Source organism: Euprymna scolopes, chromosome 11 (genome assembly GCF_053919585.1).
Source record: "Euprymna scolopes isolate OS-2025 chromosome 11, ASM5391958v1, whole genome shotgun sequence".
In the NCBI taxonomy this organism is placed as follows: Eukaryota; Metazoa; Mollusca; class Cephalopoda; order Sepiida; family Sepiolidae; genus Euprymna; species Euprymna scolopes.
Window position 1 is genome coordinate 77041320 of NC_136492.1, and position 16093 is coordinate 77057412.

The 16093-nt window shown below is 35.3% G+C and overlaps 1 protein-coding gene across 1 annotated transcript in view; it reads left to right on the forward strand.

Moving 5' to 3' along the window:
- LOC145288154 (carbohydrate sulfotransferase 11-like) overlaps positions 1 to 10538 on the forward strand; it is a 41935-nt gene extending 31397 nt beyond the window's left edge. The window contains exon 4 of the mRNA XM_080136213.1: positions 9250 to 10538. Within this exon, the coding sequence (XP_079992339.1) occupies positions 9250 to 10401 (1152 nt within the window). The 3' untranslated portion in view covers positions 10402 to 10538. The remainder of the gene's footprint in view (positions 1 to 9249) is intronic.
- Positions 10539 to 16093: the final 5555 nt, after the last annotated feature.

Sequence of the window (16093 nt, forward strand, 5' to 3'; positions counted from 1 at the left end):
AAAGTCGTCGCGTAATCTATATTGTTTCTTCATTGTTAGAACAAAAATATCATTTCTAAATCAAACTAAAACAATGATGAGCTCAGAGTTAATTAAATTTCTTTGTGCACGACTAATTTTACGATGTTAACATTAAATAAAAAAGTGACTTTTAGTTTATAATTCCATAAAAAATTTGGAATTGAAAATAAGTTTCCCATAAAGTTAATTTAAGAATTTCGTTAAAATTTAAATGAGGCTGAGTTTTAGGAATTAAAAAATAATGTTTTCTAAAATAAAAGAGAATTGAACAGAAATAAGTTAAATATTACTTTTTTTCGGGCTACAAATTACGATATTGAAATTGTAATCAACAAGAAAAATTTGTCACTTTAGGCCGTCCATAGATACCGGAAGTTAATTGTTTTAGGTGTTGTCTGTTTAACTGTGTTAAGTTTATATATATATATATATATATATATATATATATATATATATATATATATATATATATATATATATATATATATGTATATATATATATATGTGTGTGTATGTGTGTGTGAGAGAGAGAGATAGAGAGAGAGTGTGTGTGTATGTGTGTGTGTGCGTGTGTGTGTGTGTCTTTTTCATAATATTTCAGGTCAAAGGTAAGACTTTTACCATTATATTTCACTTGATTAATGATTTAACCAAAATTTTAACAAGGTACAATGTTTATTTGTACTGACTCTTTTTCTATATTTTTAATGTTTAATTTGGCATTTTGGGAGGAAAACTGCTGCCATTGTCATTTTTTAAGGTTTTGTCATTTTGTCAATCAAATTTCGCCGGTCTTATGAAGTGTAAAATAAATAATGTTTATATGCGATTTAAATCCTGATCATTAATAGTGCTATGAAAGCGTGTGCCTTACAAAACAATTTCTCGGTAGACATGGGTGATAGTGGTAATAAATCGAAGTGTGAGGATGAAAATCCCTCCGAATTCTATTATGTATGACTATTAAAAAGAAATATTAACCAGAACTAAATATTAAATTGTATAAAACCAGGGCGAAAGTAATATTTTATCTTTAAAATATACACTAGTACGCACCAGAAATAACAGGTCAGTTTAAAAGCTGTTTTTTTTTTCCGGTTTGTAGAAAGACAATTTTTAAATCATTGTAATATTATTGTTGCATAAACATATCACTATTATTAATTTATAACTTTTCTTTCAGATTATTAAAGCATCATTCATATTTTGATATAATATTCTAACCCGAAAACGACCTTCTTTAGTCAACAGAAAAGGAGTAATCTTCCATCATGATAAGTCTCGTCCTCACACAGTCTCCAGACCTTATATGAGAAATTGGTTAGGAAATATTGCCCATTCTGCATATTCTCCTGGTTTACCTCGCTCGGATTATCACTTATTTCGAGGATTAAAAAGCCATTTTAATGACCTTAGGTTAACATCACGAGATGGGATCGAACATGAGGTAGATTCATATTTCACATGAAAAACTAAAGAATTTTACAAGTGAAACATTTATAAACTTGTTGACAGAAGGGAACAAGTTATAAAGTGCAAAGTTCGTTATTGTTGTGAATAAAGATTTTTCAAAAACACAGTTTTTTCATATTCGGCAAAAACTTTTGCACCGATATAGAGACAGTCACAGGCAAGCCTTGTGATACGAAAGATATCGATCACTAATGTAGGCAGAAAAATTGACTTTTCTTTATATATAAATATTGTGTGTGTATGTGTGTGTGCCTGTGTTTGTGTATGAGTATGCGTGCGTGTGTGCGTGCGTGCGTGCGTGCGTGCGTGCGTGCGTGCGTGCGTGCGTGCGTGCGTGCGTGCGTCGAGCATGCTCTGAGGTCACTTTAATTTTATTTTTATACTCTTATTTAGAATTTGTCATAAATAATCAAATACAATTGCTTTTAACACTCACAATATATCAAAAAAAAATTACATTGCTCTGCATTAAGCAAACCCCGACCTAAATTTCGTCTGACTTTTCCAATTTTAATAATTACTCGGATATTTTTTGTTATTGTTTTTTGCTTATATATTAATGAGTAAAAGGCTAAAAGATAAGGATTAATGAGATTGTAAGTTGAATGATGAACAATACTATGAGAGAGTTGGAAACGATAAATGCAATGTTAAAATTGAACCATTTTGTAGTCAACAAGGAAGCAGTCCCCTGGGCATTGTGTTTCACGGATGGAAATTCGTTAAATTTATAAAGGTAAATTCCTCATAAAAATTAGATAACTATTTTATATATTTTAGTAATTATAAAATCGACACATTTGTTTAGAAAGGGTTATCTTTTCGTATGGATTTCATATATATTTCGAGAGGGGGCACATGTCTCTAGCGCCGATAACGTTTGCGTGTGTGGATGTATATATCGCTAAATCAAGCAGTACGCTATCGATTGTAGATGGGAAGAAGTAAATAAAATGAAGATCATCATCCCAGAATCATTTCGAACAAGAGCGACTGGCCAATTCGTGTATCGAAAATCGAGAAAAAGCGTCTAATTTGATCCGCACGGTGAGTGGCGAAAATGCCGTTTCAGACTTGAATAGTGACCGAAGCCTTTCAGAGAAATGCGGGGACTCACTTTAAAACAAAAGAAAATGAAAGGACAAAAGAAGGGGGAAAAACATAAGAAAATGAGAAAGAAAATGGATTCGATGTGGCGGGCGCAGCTGCATATTTACGTCTCGCCGTGAACTGAAGATATGTATGTAAGCGACATCAGATGAAAGACAAATCATTCATACTTTGTTCGAATATGACGAAGCGGTAAACACAATATGTCGGAAAGTGGGATTGAGAAATCAGCGCCCACGAGGAGGGGCACTCTGACCTGCAAAATGTGCCTGGGCAACCCTGTCGGCATTTCCCAGTAAAGGCGCCTCAGGCGATCAGCAATAAACTAACCCCTTCTCAAAGGATCTCCTAGAATTGCATAGAACTAAACTCCCACCGCAAAATCAACGGATCATTACAGGAACGATCTAGTTTCCGTTAAATTGGGGTTAGGGGCGAGGATAAGCAGTAAATAAAGGGGGAAGTTAGAAAGAAAGCAATATTTCTAGACTACGACAATTATTCTCCTACTACACACGTACACATAAATCTAGAGTGACCTATTGTGGTGGTGCTGGATTTTCCCACATTACAGAGCCAAACCGCATGTCTAGCTTTGAGGTTACAAGTAAAATAGGGACATTTTCTTTTCTGCTTTCATTTTTTATTTTATTTTATTTTATTTTATTTTATTTATTTATTTATTGTATTGATTTATATTTTCTAATAACATGACGATGCTATAATATAATATAATTCTTACTCTATTTTTTTTTAACATTGCGCAAGGTTAGAGTTATCCACGGGGGATTGAACTGATCTAATGTGATCAAAACCTTGAAGTTTTAAATGAAAAAAAAAACACATTAAATAGTAACCAGATGAGAGCTCTTCGTTCAAACTCTTCGGCCTAATATTCACAGATAGCATAAATGGAACAAATACATTGCAAAGGCTGATGACGAAGAAGGTGAGCTCTCTTTTCCGTGCTAGAAAATTACTCGCGTTTGAGAGCATCCTGTACCTCTACAAAGCTATCACTAACCCATGCATGGAACATTGTTGCCAGATTTGTACTGGTACATCTGCCACTGGTCTCTCACTTCAACACACAGTTCAAAAAAGAGTCGCCAACTTAATATGCCCTGCACTATCAATCAAACTCCAAACTCTGTCCCATCGACGAAATATTGCATCGTTGTGTCTGTTTTACAAGTATTTTAATGGAAAGTGCTCCGATGAACTCCATACAAACATTTGTGCCATCCGGCGTAAATACCGCCGACTAATCCGATAAGCAGCAAAACCCCACCCTCACACTGTAAAGATCTCTAGATGCCAGAAAACCTTCTATTTATATATATTTTTTTACATGGGGGTCACCACTTATCAAGGCCCGAAGGCCACTCAGGGATAAGGGTTATTGCGTGTACAGTAATCAATAAGATAGTATTGTAATAATCATTAGTATTGGGGGTTTTTGATAGGGTTTTACTTAAAGGGGCGGTTTGTCAGGAGTTTGTTTATGTTGGACTTGAAGATGTCCAAGTTGTAGTCAGGTGGGAAACAGGCAAGCGGCAGAGAGTTCCACTGGCGTGCAGTTCTAAGAAAGAATCTTTGCTCATGGAATCTACGTTTGGATTTAGGCACAGATAAAGAGTGGGGAAAATTATAGACAGTAGTTTCAGCCAGACGAGTGTTTCTCGTGAAAGATTGGTGAGGGGGGACGAGGGATTGGAGCTCAGATGAGCACCTGCCATGGAAATAGCGATAAAACAAAGACAGGCTTGCAACGTCTCTTCTGTGGGAGAGAGGTTGTAGGGAAGAGAAAAGGGCATCCCCCACTAAACCACGAAGTCTATTTTGTACTCTGTCAAGGCAGGATAGGCTGTTTTTAGCAGCTCCTGCCCAGATGTGGCAGCAGTACTCCATCCTTGGACGTACTTGGCTTTTCTTCCTTTAAACTGCTAGACTTTAGAATTCTGTTTCTGATCCCTGCTTTCCTAACTATGCTGACACGCAGAAGTTTAAGTATCATGTGAACAGACATCTCGCTGCTCAACTCCATAATAGTATCCCTGCATGGTTAGTCCCAAATAGTAGCCCCTCTTGTCAAAGTGGCTTTCATAGGAGCATGATTAATAAAATAGTTTAAAATATGTATGCAATGTCTTTCTTTTTAAACTTCTCACTCTCTATCATTCCAACAACCCTTCTTTCTCTCTCTCACACATGTACACTTACATTATCTCTCCCTTTCTCTCACTTTCTCTCTCTCATTTTCTTGCTCTCTCTCTCTCTCTCTCTCTCTCTCTGTCTTTTACTCTTTCTCTCTTGCTCTATTTCTCTTTCTCTCTTTATCTCTTTCTCTCTCTCTCTCTCTCTCTCTCTCTCTCTCTCTCTCTCTCTCTCTCCCATTACTGGTTCAAACTGGTTCAATATAATAGAAAGCAAATCAAAGAAAGTTGATTGATTGTTTAACCTAATTTCAGTGTTGTTGTTTTTTTTAAACTACCAGCAAAAATAAAAAAGACTTCTCTTAACCGATCCTCCCCATGCACTAATGTGGTCCCTTGTGACCCAAAGTAATAAATATTAGAGTCTCTTTTATTTTCTTTGACCAGGTCAGAGTCACATTGCATCTTAATGCGTAAGGTTTGTAAGTGTATCTTCGGTAGTTTCTGACTTTAGTCGAACGCACACACATATCCAGTTACAACTTTTAAATGAATAAATAAATTAATTAATTCAATTTTATTTATCTCCTGTGAGGTTAGACACAAGGTAAGATATAGATTTTATAAGCCAGTGTACTAGGATTGGTGCACTCTAACCTACAAAAAATGCATGAGAAGCCCTGTCGACGTTCCTCAGTAAAGGCGCCTCGAGCGATTAATAATAAACTAAAACGGCACACTCTCCGTCGAACTGATTGTCGAAGACATATCCCGATGACAAGTACAAGTTAATTCAACTTTAATACTGAATTTACATATCGAGGAGGTTAGACACAAGATCAGGTCCGAAGATGAAAAGGCCAATGCACTAGGCTTAGTGCAGTCTGGCCTACAAAAATGCCTGAGACGCCCTGTTCGCATTCTCTGAAAGGGGTTCCTGAGACGATTGGAAATAAACTAACACTTTTAAAAGAGAGGGCAAAGCTTGGGAAGGTGGACCTCCTTAGAGTGAAGCGAACCTTACTTCAAACCGGCAGCAATAAAGTCATTGAGTTTATTGTCCAGGACGTTTGCTAGCTGGCACGACGTATAAGTTGAATCCAACCTTTCACAATATCCTTTTCTATAGTATTTTTCTATATACTACTTCACTATATGCGATAATCACAAGGTTAACTAACGTGTATATTGTGCTTTGCTATCTCCGGTTAGACCAGATTGCGTACTGACATGACCATTCTCGTGACAGTTGTCTGGGCCTTACTACTTCGGTGCTGGCTAATGATAAATTGGAAGTGGGTGTTTTGTTTTTGATACCATCACTAAAAGATTGGCGTACAGAGTCAACGGGTTTCCTATATCAGGTTTAGTTTTTCAACAGAGACCCCCCCCCCGCCTCCGTTTTCGAGATGTATTGCTTTCACCACGGTTGTGGAACTCCATTTATCCACTACATGGTAACACTCCAGTGTACCAGAACTAGGCTAACAAGTGCTGCTACGCCTTACTTAGGTATAATATGGAACTGTGCAAGGCAGTGGTGTTCATCTTTCTGTGATATTATACTAGGTACGTGCACTAATATGGCTTAAACTGATAAGGAGACATGGTTTTGAAAGCCAATTTTTCATAATTTTTTTTTATAGGTTTCCGATTACTTTTTCATTGTGTTTGAAAGATTAAAGCCTAAAGAAATTCTCTAAAAATCAAATAAACATTTTTACTTTTGAAAAAAAAAAATATGATGAAAAATGTTTTCACGGCAATGGCAAAAAGTGAAAAATAGAAGTTAAATAAATTCATTGTAAAAATCCCTTGAAAGATAAATATTAGTTTTCTGGGACTATTACAAATATAATTATTAGAGTAATGTCTTAAGATATTGAATTAAATAAAAAAGAAAGTCTCGTTTGTTCAAACAATAGCTTAATTGGTCCCCAAAAGTGTCAGCTTCGCACAATCAAAACAAACGAAAAGTCGTCGCGCATGAGTTTTACAAACGCTTAAAATGTTAAAAAGTTAATTTTATTATAAAATTTATAGAAGAATTGAAACATTGTTATTCCTTAATTTCTGTATTATTAAAGATTATAAATTAATCGCCCATCAAAATAGCAGTAGACATAGTTTTATTAATCAATCGACATTAGAAAAATATTATCTGGATCTTTACCATAAATCCCCCCCGTCGTATTGCTGCTTCCCATTCAACTGCAAGAAGTTTACAAAATTGAAAAAAGGCGGGATTCCAGCTCGTTTGACTTGTCGGTATAGTGGTCTCTTCAATTCACTGTTTTGAAACCTCATTATAAAATACAGCTTCCTATTTCAGTAGCTTCTTTCCAAAAAGTGCAAGCTTGTAGAACTCCCCCTCACTCACTCACTCACTCACTCACTCACTCACTCACTCTCTCTCTCTCTCTCATCATCATCCCTCTCTCTCTCTCTATCACTCTCTCTCCTCGTCCCTCTATCTTTCTCTTTCTCTCTCTCTCTCTCTTTCTCTCTCTCTCTCTCTCTCTCTCTCTCTCTCTCTCTCTCTCTCTGCAGACACTTTTCCTCCTACCTATAGTCGGTCTTTTAAGACTAAAGTCAATAGGCATCTCCTGTCTTTGCACTAATCATCTTTCGTTATTGCTAGCTTCGTACACTAAGTGGCATCATGTCTTCATGTCTTGTCCGAGACGATTTCTATAAAACAAATTATAAAGTTTCATAGGAAAATGAAGTAAATGGTAAAAATCAAGACATAAAGCGTGGAGGTAAATGTGCCAGTAGATATTATTATTATTTGTATTATTTGTATTATTTGTATTATTTGTATTCTTCAGAATACTGTTCTCATCTTAAGTGTTATTTTCACATTTAAGTTCATGAAACCTTCAAACTTCTACAGGTATATATTGTCGAACTCGGGAATCTGCACGGAATTTTGCTCCTTCAATTGGATAAACTTCATTAGAGGATTGAAGAAAGAGTATTATAATGGATAAATAAATAAAAGGTTATTCGCTATTATAATTATATCTTTTGGCTAAGGTCGACTGTTCCTCTGGCTACATGCTCGAAACATTTAGATAGAATGTCCATCCGATTCACAGATAAAAAGTGGATGACACTAGTGTTGATTAAGAGAAGATGTCTCTTACTAGGTCAGTGCAAAAGTTTTTGCCGTTTTGTAAAAGAACTATTAAAGTATTGTAATTTATTTTATTCCTGTTGTCATTATTTAAACATATCATGATTAATTTCTTTTTTTCTTTCATGTTATTAAATCATCATTTATATGTTTCTGTAATATTCCCAGTCATTTTGACTAGAAAACGACTTTATTTAGTCAATAGAAAAGCAGCCATCTTTCACCATGCTTTTTCTCGTACAGCACTAGTGACTAAAGATTTAAATTTAATTGGAAAATCTTGAACAATCCTGCCTATTCTCTTGGCCTACTTCCCACGGATTATCACTCATTTCCAGGATTATAAAACCATGTAGATGACCTTTGGGGTGTGATTGAACAATAGTTAGATTCGTATTTCACATGAAAACCTAGAGAATTTTACAAGCGAGGCATTTATAAGCTCGTAGACATATGGATTCTAGTTATAAGGAGCAAAGGTCCTTATCGTTATGAATATTGATTTTCAAAAACATATTTTTTTAAAAACTTTTACACCTAATTCATATTTTAGCAGTATTATTGGCAAAATTAAAAACATATATTATTAATATTATTATTATTAATAATAATAATAATAATAATAATAATAATAATAATAATAATAATAACAATCTTTACAAAAAGGAAGTGTCCCATATCCTAGCAAAGGTACATCTCAGCCGATTCCAACCGTTGGCTCATTCTAACTGACGAGATAAAGAATTAGCTCAATAAGCTGTATTTATACACGAAGGCAATCTATTTGTCGATAGGCGAATTACTCAGCCATAAATCATGTCTATTTACATAAAGAGGAAATAGTACATCAAAATATGCTACATGATATAAATAAAATACAGAGATAAAATTCAATGATTATCTTATTTTAATGTAACAAATGTTTTTGTTTTCGAAGTATTGTTTTAGTTAATTGATAAATTTTTAGCATTTGTGTTCAAATGTTTATTTCTTTGGAGTGACCGATTTGATTTTTTACAAGTTGCGATCTATTTCTAAATTCTTATTGAAAAGGCAACTTGATTTCTTTTTTGATTTCGTTTCTTTATGGTCACATGTAAGAGATGAATAAATTTGTATCGAAATTACCAAACTGTTATTGTGTATTTATCTATATTGATAAATAAGAGAGGTTGTGTTTCGTGTTATAATAACCGCGTCATTTCCACCAGTTGTGACTATATTTAAGAAAACCTCGCCATATCGCCATATATATATATATATATATATATATATATATATATATATATATATATATATATATATATTACCATTGCTTGCTTTTAATATTTTTATTTTCTTATTTGTCAGAAATATTTCAGTACCATTTTGGGTGAATCGAGAGATGTTGAGAAAGAATTCGTGTATCAGAAGCGCCGTGACCAACTTTTAGAAGCTTGCATGGGAAACGAAAACACCTATATCGGCAACAACACAGAGGCCGACGTAAAGACGCGCCTCATTGTCGACCGAGCTCATCAGTTCATCTACTGCGCTATCGAAAAGATAGGTTCCACCTTCTGGAAACGAATCATACAGATCGTGTCCGGCTATCGGAAGACGAAAAACCCATTCGACATTCGAGGAATCGAGGCCCACGGACACGTCAAGACGCTACAAAAAATCTCATTTGATCGTATCCATGTTCTTTTGGAAAATTCCACCAAATTTATTTTTGTCAGGGAGCCATACGCCCGTCTGTTGTCGGGGTACGTCGACAAACTTTTTTCTCCCAATTCTCTTTATTGGAAATATGTCGGTGGTTATATCGTGAGACACTTTCGGGCGAAGCCGACCAATCACAGCGTTAAATGCGGACACGACGTCACGTTCTCAGAGTTTATTGATTATTTTGTAGATTCGATGAGCTACAATCGTCATCGCAACAATCACTTCACCCCAAGCTACGAACATTGCAGACCGTGCCAAATCAGATACGACATTATAGGTAAACTGGAAACATTCAGAAACGATACTCTCTATATCCTTGATAAACTTGGTTTGAAATCGTTAATTCGTTTTACGGATTTCAGTAAAGACAGTGAGATAGATGCGTTGACCGACGCAGTGGACAATATATACGCCATGCGACACACTGTGGTGAAATGCATGCCTTTCAAAGAGGCCCTGCTACGGATATGGAAAAAGATGCAGATCAGAGGAATACTCAGTCGAGACATCCCTTTTCCGTACTCACAAAGAAAGTCGGCTAGTGCGTTTTTGTCGCTCGCCGACTTCAGCCAGTCTTTAATAGATGCGCATGCTCGTTCGGGTCCGCGAGAAAAGAGGCTGAAAAATCGAGAAGACGCCTTGATCGAGGCTTTTCAGCAAATTGATCCACAACAACTGCAGAAACTGAAAACAGTCCTCGAACCAGATTGCAAAATATTCGGTTATAACTCAGAACCTCCGCAAATATTTAAAACGTATCCTAATCTCAAACCATTCTTTTTTTCTCTTTAATAGTTTTATTCATTTATTTATTTATTTTTAATTTTTTTCATGTTTTTATTTAAAAGAGAAAATAGGTGCCTTAATTTTGTAATTACTAAAACATGTTACATTCTACTGGTTGAAGTATTTGTCTACGCCAGGGCTGAAATCATGACTCCACAATGTGACCATAACTACTTATAATGATGGTTGAACATTTTACATTTGCTTTTAAGACGAACCCTATTTTATTTGTAATGTTTCGAAGAGGTTAAATAAGGCAATAAAATCCAAATTAGTTGAACGGTTATTCTTCGGTAATTGTCAGCGGCAAATCGGGGAGTGCACACACACACACACACACACACACACACATACACAAATATAAATACTAGCAGGCCTCCCGGTGTTGCCCGGTCGTAAAATACGCATAAATATTATATTTCAATTAATGCAGATTTTTTATCTCTATATATATAATAAAAAGCGTCGCAGTTTTTCCCCTCAGGACCAAAATATTGTAGGTTTACAACAGTAGATGCCACATACAAATTTATTATGTTTACACTATTAGCCATTACCATCTAACTATAGAACGACATTTTAGACACATTAAATCGTAATATTAAAACATCATTAGTGTATCGATATACTGTACGATGGTAGAGGTACGTCTGGGGACATTACATTTCATTTTTATCTTAATACAACAGAGTGATCGGAAGATCCAAGAGGAGACAGAATGGAAACGGAACATAGTTCAGAGCAAGTTGTGAGAAAAAGTTCTAGTAGACTCGCATACTGGCCGTCATTGTCGGGCACACGGATGGGTTCGTAAACAACTTGACTGAGGTCATAAGCTATGAAGAAATCATGACAGAACCTCCCTTCATCATCGGTCTTGTTTGAGTGGGTCAACTATTCCACATTGTGAACATTGAAGTCTCCACATACGTGAATGTTAGCTGAATAGATGGGACTTGGTCAATTTTCTCAGATATGCTCTTAAAGATAGTAACTTTGCTGTTATGGGGGCGATAGAGGGTAAATATAAATGCAGCAGTGTGAGCTAGTGCAACCCGGAAGCACATATAAGATAAGTTAGGATCTTCTCTGGAGATTCCATACTACATGGAAAGCCATCTTTTATATAGGCACATATTCCATGCCCATGGCGATCTTGGGGGTCAGATTTAGAAGTTAAGTTAGAGTATCCTTTAATTGGGAACTCATCTAGGGAAATAGCCTGTCCAATGCCAGTTTCGTCTAAAAATAAAAGGTCTGGTTTAGTCTCCTGTAATTGGGCTTCAACCTCTGGAAGGTTAGAACGTAGATCTCTGATGTTGGAGAAGGAGACATGGTAGTGGGTGTCTACGTTGGAAGTTGGAGATCCGGGTTTAATCGTGTATTTTTTCTTGAAACATGTCATGATGGAATTTTGGAGTTTGTGGACTAGGTCGTCAGACTTGCTTAGAGCAGGACAGAGAGGGAAAACTAGGAGAGAAAATGAAACGAAGAAAGGAATTTTTTTATAGAACATGATAAGGTAAAGCCGTAACAATTACCCACTAATATGGCATCGAGAGACCCCAGAAGAAGCTACCGCATGGTCCAGAATCCATTCACCAAATGGCAATACAACAGCCCCAGTACTTTGCACCTACTAATAGGACAGCATCCTTAGTGGTTAATCCAAGGTTCGGTTCCCTGACTATAAGGCGGATAACGTCAGCCCAGATAATACAGCTTTTTCTTCTCCCTTTGTCAGAAAAATCACTCATTAAAAAATGAGGACTGAGGGACAAATAAAGAGAAGCGAGAGTAGCGGGAGCTGCCGATAAAGCTTGTTAAAGTAGCTTTTCATTAATGTAATATGCAAATGTGGTTACTCATTGAATGTAGATTTCTTTTTAATACATTTATATATATATATATATATATATATATATATATATATATATATATATATATATATATATATATATATATATATATAAAGAAATCATGCTGGAATAGCAATCTATATAATTCGTATCAATCTGTATAATATATACAAAATTAATTTTCATACTGAAAACGAATTATATAGATTGCTATTCCAGCATGATTTCTTTATATATATATATATATATATATATATATATATATATATATATATATATATATATATATATATATATATATGAAATTGTGAGCAAACAGACAGATAGGAATACGACTTTATTATAATCGATTTAAGAACCCTTTGAATTTTTTTATGGGAGTAAAGTGCAACCATAGCTGTAAATTTCAGAGTTGGAAATCAAGTATGTGGACAACGCTGGAATATTGGGAGAGAGTGGCCTGCATTGTGATGATTTACGCATTCGGAAAGTAAAGTTAAATTTCAGCGCTCTTTGAATACCTTGAAAATTGTGAGATATGGGCGAGAGAATTTGTGATGGGCTTGCGGAAGCATAAAAACTAATCGCAGGTGAAATTAATTGAGATGATGCAAATAGAGATGCGACAAGATTCAGGTAAGGCAACGTGGACCTTAGCGAGAGAGGTGGCGACTATTAAGAAAACTCTAGCTTGAGGGTTATTTGCTATTCCTTATACTTAAGTTGCAAGGGTGAACTATTCACCGCTAATGTCAAAGAAAAGCATCTTACAAAAGCCAGGAAATTAACTCAACTAACTCAGGCATCAAGTCGAGCCCGAGATGCTCTAGTTTTTTCTTAGATGAGAAGAACTTTAACGAAGACCAGTTGCACAATGCGCAGAACAGCAGATGACCAACTTACAGTCAGCACAAAGTCTCCAACGTTATGAAGACCAATATTTATGAAACTGTGATGATTCTTGTGTAATGTTTTTATTGCTTAACAGCATGTTTTTGATCAATGTATTTTCGCGTTTTTCGCGGCTTCATAAGTTCCTTATTTCTCTACCTCTTTTTTTAATCGTCAAGCGACTAGCTTAAATGACTTTGCTAATTATAGTGCGTGAATTATTTTTTTCACTTTTTTCTTTTTTACTACTGCCGTCGCAATTTCGTCTATTAATTGCCGCATTAATTTATTCTTCTTTCTCGTTCGTACGGCCGGGATTCATCATCGTTGAATTTAAAGAAATAAATTATGTTAGCGTATATAGAAAAGGAAACTTGGGCGTTCGTTCGGATTTCTGGGTTCAAGTTTATTCTGGAAAGAATCAGTACACACATGAACGAGAGACTAGTATTCTCTTAACTAATTACTTAATTATCTTATTAAGTATTAATGGGTGGACGGACACACACACACACACACACACACACACACACACACACACCTTGGAGTATATTTTCGCTCTTGGCGATTATCAAAGTTTTCCTTTCAGTTATTACAGCATCATTGCCGATATGTTACTTCGTTTCTTTGTCAAATAAATGCGTCATGTTGACTGACGTCTCTGTTTTCTTTTACTCTACTTTGACCTATTTTACCTCACCTAACCTAACACGACATTTGCCGTTTCGTTTTATCTTTTTATGGGAACTGATTTATTTCCCAAACTTCGTGTCACTTTGATATGTACTTAGTTCCACCTTATAAATATTATCACAAGCTGACGTAATTGCTATCCAACATACACTACTCATTATGTAACACTTGGGTATGTTTCCAGCGACGGTCAGGTCGTCCTGCTCCACATATTCGAAGAAGGGACTTAGACCCAATTCAAATATCAAAATGTGATGTTTTCTATTCAACCATGTCCCTTACTCGCACAAACAATCGATTTTCGTGCTGGATTTCTGATATTACTGTGTAGATCAATAAACAATCGTTAATGGTTACGCAACTTTAATCCATCTTTATGACTCAACGCAATAATTCACTGTAGCTTTGAAGTTTATCTTTCTTCTGCAGCGTTTTCACTCGCGACATTTATTGTCTTTTCTGCTCGCTACTTTCATGTTTTGTAATAAAATCAAATCCTTTTACTTTATTGAACAGAGTAAAATAAATAAAAAATGGATAAATCACTAAAGACAAAAAAGTTTAAACTTTTCTAAACATTGGCTCGCTTTTATGCAGAGAAGCTAATAATTGAATCCGATGCTTGAAAATATCCGCCATTTTGTTTGCGTGTTCCTTGCTGCTAAGTCTGAAGTCAGAAATTGACTTCATAAGAAAACACCGAAAGAACTACACCCGAGAGGAGATAGGCACACTGAGTCCATGAATCTCGGACGTGTATCAAGGGTCAGAGGTTGATTCATTACCAGCGACAATTTACGCATCGCGTTCGCCAAAAGGGGGACCGCCTCATCTTAAGCGCCTGTAACGCCACAAACATGTTCTTAATATGTCTCGTAATCACATCTGACTCTTATGGCATAATATCACGCGTGTTTCGAAAACAATCAGGTCAAATTTTAAGATGATAGCAATATTAAGATAAGCAGAGAAGATTGTAAATATACATTTTTTTGTGAAATTGAATAAAGAAATAAATATATTTAAAAGTCAAATAATGACAACTGCTTTGTAGTAATAATAAATTTCGATTAAAAATAGTATTTGCTATAAGTGGATCGCTTTGTTTAAAAAGGAATGTTTATTAAACTAACGGCCATGAATTCAAACAATTTTTATAAATAGTTGCTTTTGGCCTTTATAATCTCAATAAAAAACTAATATTTCGAAATTCGAAATAAGTTTCTTTAAATAATTAATTAGTCGAAATATTTAGAGACGGAAAAGCTAATATATTTTATACTAGTAGTTCAGCCCGTCTTTGCTCGGGCCCTATGTAATGTTCATACTTTTATGTGCATATGTATAATATTAAAAAGTTTAACTCATGTCCAGGTAACCAACATCTAAAATTTCAAGTGCGCAGCCCAAAAATTGGCGAAGGAGTTTGGTAGAATTTGCAAAGGTCAACTCTTTCAACTTTGACCTCTTGGCAGCCAAATTTTCACTCAAAATTGAATACCCTTTATGTAAAATTTAAAATGTTTAGACCCAAAATTGGCTGAATAGTTCGCTAGAGACCTTTTGAACTTTGACCCCTTGACAGCCAAATATTTGGCCACAAGGGCTTGCCCTATGTCTGAATATACTTTATGTAAAATTTCAAATGTTTAAACCAAAAATTAGCCAAGTAATTTGGTAGAGACTGCAGAGATCAATTTTTTAAAAACTTTTTTGACCCCTTAACATTTATTGTTTTGGGCTCAAATCACATTAAAAGTTTGATTCATGTCCAAGTTACCTACATCTAAAATTTCAAGCGTTTAGACTCAAAATTGGCGGAGGAGTTTGGTAGAGTTTTCAAATGTGGAATCGTTGAACTTTGACCCTGTGACAGCCAAATTTCTGTTCGAAAACTGATTAAAACGATTTTCTCAACTCTCAATATCCCTCATGTCAAATCACGAGTCTGTAGACTGAAAATTGGAAGAGTAGTTTGGTAGGGAAATTTACACACATACACAAACAGACAATTTCACTTTTATAGATATGTAGATGCAAGTTCTCGTTTTTTTGTCTTTTTTTTTTTTTACTCGGCCTCAAAGCCATTAGATCTAGGTCATTGTTGAGATGTTGAGATGGACTGTCCGCTTTTTGATTGAGATATGGATTTTTTCCTGTGCAGTTCTAAGAGATTCACGATTCAAAATTTACTATCCAATTTCAAACCCTTGGTTCACGTCATCCTGCCGTCGGTGGGGGAGTAAATATGGAGA